Source organism: Volvox carteri (genome assembly GCF_000143455.1).
Source record: "Volvox carteri f. nagariensis unplaced genomic scaffold VOLCAscaffold_100, whole genome shotgun sequence".
Lineage (NCBI taxonomy): Eukaryota > Viridiplantae > Chlorophyta > Chlorophyceae > Chlamydomonadales > Volvocaceae > Volvox > Volvox carteri.
Window position 1 is genome coordinate 318,004 of NW_003307643.1, and position 2,584 is coordinate 320,587.

The 2,584-nt window shown below is 58.9% G+C and overlaps 1 protein-coding gene across 1 annotated transcript in view; it reads right to left on the minus strand.

Annotated features, from left to right (window-relative positions):
* The window catches only part of VOLCADRAFT_108252 (uncharacterized protein), a gene marked incomplete at both ends in the record, with an annotated part of 5,094 nt that extends 2,537 nt beyond the window's left edge, over positions 1-2,557 (minus strand). The window contains 7 exons of the mRNA XM_002958635.1: positions 37-329; positions 467-731; positions 915-1,004; positions 1,277-1,504; positions 1,723-2,137; positions 2,298-2,450; positions 2,535-2,557. Coding sequence (XP_002958681.1) covers positions 37-329; positions 467-731; positions 915-1,004; positions 1,277-1,504; positions 1,723-2,137; positions 2,298-2,450; positions 2,535-2,557 — 1,467 coding nt within the window. The remainder of the gene's footprint in view (positions 1-36; positions 330-466; positions 732-914; positions 1,005-1,276; positions 1,505-1,722; positions 2,138-2,297; positions 2,451-2,534) is intronic.
* Between the last annotated feature and the right edge of the window lie 27 nt (positions 2,558-2,584).

The window sequence follows — 2,584 nt, forward strand, 5'->3', positions numbered from 1 at the left end:
CCGTGTGAACACGCGCAAGGCCAGCAGTATGCTGACATCACGCGGCCGCTTCAGCAGGCGTCCACGCTCTCCTCCGTCGGAGTCAGACTGGTCGTCATCGCGCGCCTCCTCGCCGCCTGCAGGTTCCTCACCGCCCACAGGTTCCTCAACACCCGCATGTTCCTCGCCGCCCGCGGGTTCTTCACCGCCCGCGGGTTCCTCGCCGCCCGCGGGTTCCTCACCGCCCACGGTTCCTTCGCCGACCACGGGACCCTCGCCAGCCACCTCGCCGCTCTCACCGCCAGCGCGACCCGCGGCCTCATCCCGTGTGTTCATGGTGTCGCTGGCTGCTGCGGGTGTTGCAAGAGGGCATATTGTGCCCGTGGTGTCGTCTCATACAGGAACTATGAACAGCTAGCCAACAAATGGAACACTGATCGCAACCGCTGTTGCATTAGACAATGCAAGGCCCCTTCTTGATGCCCACCTCTGGGCCCCACTTCGTCATCACTCTCGTCATCCTCGCCATCTCCGCTGTACTCGATCTCCTCAGGCAGGTCATCGGAACATGCAGGGCCCCCCCGCCTGGCTGGCTGGCCGCCTTCACCGGTGACGGAAACGGTCCCCAGCAGGTGCATGTGGTCCTGTCCCAGCTTGACTCCGGTGACGGGTTTGGTGGCGATGCTCCATACGCTATCCGGGCGGACGGTCCCCGCCATCTCACCGATGTCCATTGTCAGGAGCGCTTGGACCTGAAGGGAGGGTGGGGACGGGGGTGTTGCTGAAAACGTTTGTGCCAAAGTGCATGGACAAACACGCAGGGGTAAAGGTTCGCTTTACAAAAGCCTGGACTCAGTATCGCCGTTGTGGCAGGTGCTCCTATAGGTGCATTCATATTCTACGATTCAAGTCACATCACAACATGTCTGACGCACCTCCTCGAGTCCCGCGTTGATTGCGGCAGTGACACTGTTGTCGTCGGGGTAGTAAGCACGGATGGCCGCGACTGCGGGCTCCCCCACGGCCTGTTGAAAGGGAAGATAGTGGTTAGGGTGGGGTACTCTGTGCTCTGTTGGGGGATACCGTATTAGGGCAAATGCAAGCAAGGACATATACGCACGAACCCCGAATGCATAGTATGACACTCACGCAGGGGACTGTGTTGTCGCCCCGTCCCGCATAGCCAACAATGTAAGTCGTCAGTACTCAGGCACGTCACGTCGCGAAGACGGTACTGGCAAAGAAGTTACTCAGGTAATGGGGCACATGGTTGCTATGAACGGGTGGCCAGGCCTACTTCTGGGACGAATGCCCTGGCCTTCCCACGTGAAGCTCCACGTTTCGCGTCGGGCACAACCAGCTCTGACGCGGCCTCTGTTGACTGCTGTACGGGGACGTTGCGCAGGAGCTCCTCTGCTCTCAACATCCCGAACACGCAGGATGTCTTGTCCGCGCACCGAAGGGACTGGAAGGTGTGCTCGGCGGGGCGACTACCCAGCTGGCCAAAGCAGATCCTCACCATTACCTACGAAAGGGAGCCAAAGGCAGGACCAATCAACGTATATCCTGGACGGAGATTGCGGAGCCGAAAACGCTGTGAAGACCGGGGGGTAACTGGGTGGCGCCAGGACAGTCGATTGTGTCACTTTTGCAGGAGCTTGGTTGTGGCGCATCTAAGTGAATGTGGTGTGTATCAAGCCTGTTGCTGGCGGTCCCTATCTACCCTTCCCTTGAAACACCTACCTTGCGCTCCAGGCAGTACTCCCGCATGTACACGGCCGCGAGGATGACGTTGTTGCATGCGATGATGATGTCCTGCCGTGTCTCGTTAGTCAGGAAGTGGGCCTTGAGGTGGGCCCTGATGTCGTGCGCGCGTGAAGTCTTGCTGGTCTTGTGAAGGCTGGTCTCCCAGTGGCCCAAGAAACCCAGCACAAACGCGGCCTTCCTGATAGCCTCGCGGGGCGTCACGTCCGTGTAGAAGACGCCAGTGAACATGTGGAAGAAGGAATGAAAGAGATACGTGCCGTAATAGGTCCCATCAGCGGTGGAGCCCACTCCACCCGCAGGGCTCCGTTTGCAGCGCGACGCGATAGCCGCCCGTATCGAGTCCACCGCGACGACCTTCCTGGTCTTGGGGTCTACGTGGTGGTCTGACAGCCTGTGCAACGGGACACAAATTACAGCAAAAGGCAAAGAAGACAAGTGATAGGCAGTCGTACAACTGGCTTGCCTTGCTAGGCTAAGGGACATCCAAGTTATTGCGTGGACATCATGCAGTACAGTCTGCTAACTCCACCATGAACGTTACCCGGTCCTACTTCATTGTTGCCGACTGGTTCTGCTTGTCGGCGTAATCGAGGTCGCTGGCCGTAATGTCCACCTCGCCCTCCTTGGCCATTGTCACGAGGATGTTCGGGTTGATAAGGTACGGCCCGATGAGCAGCTTCTTGGTCGGGTGGATGGCTTGGCGCCTGCAAGGGCCAAGCCAAAGAGGTGGGCTGACAGTGGTGTACGACACCAGTTGAGAAACCCCAGCCAATCGAGCGACGATTCACCTGATGCGCCAGCAGATATGCATGTAGTCGATGGAGAAGAGAACCGGTCG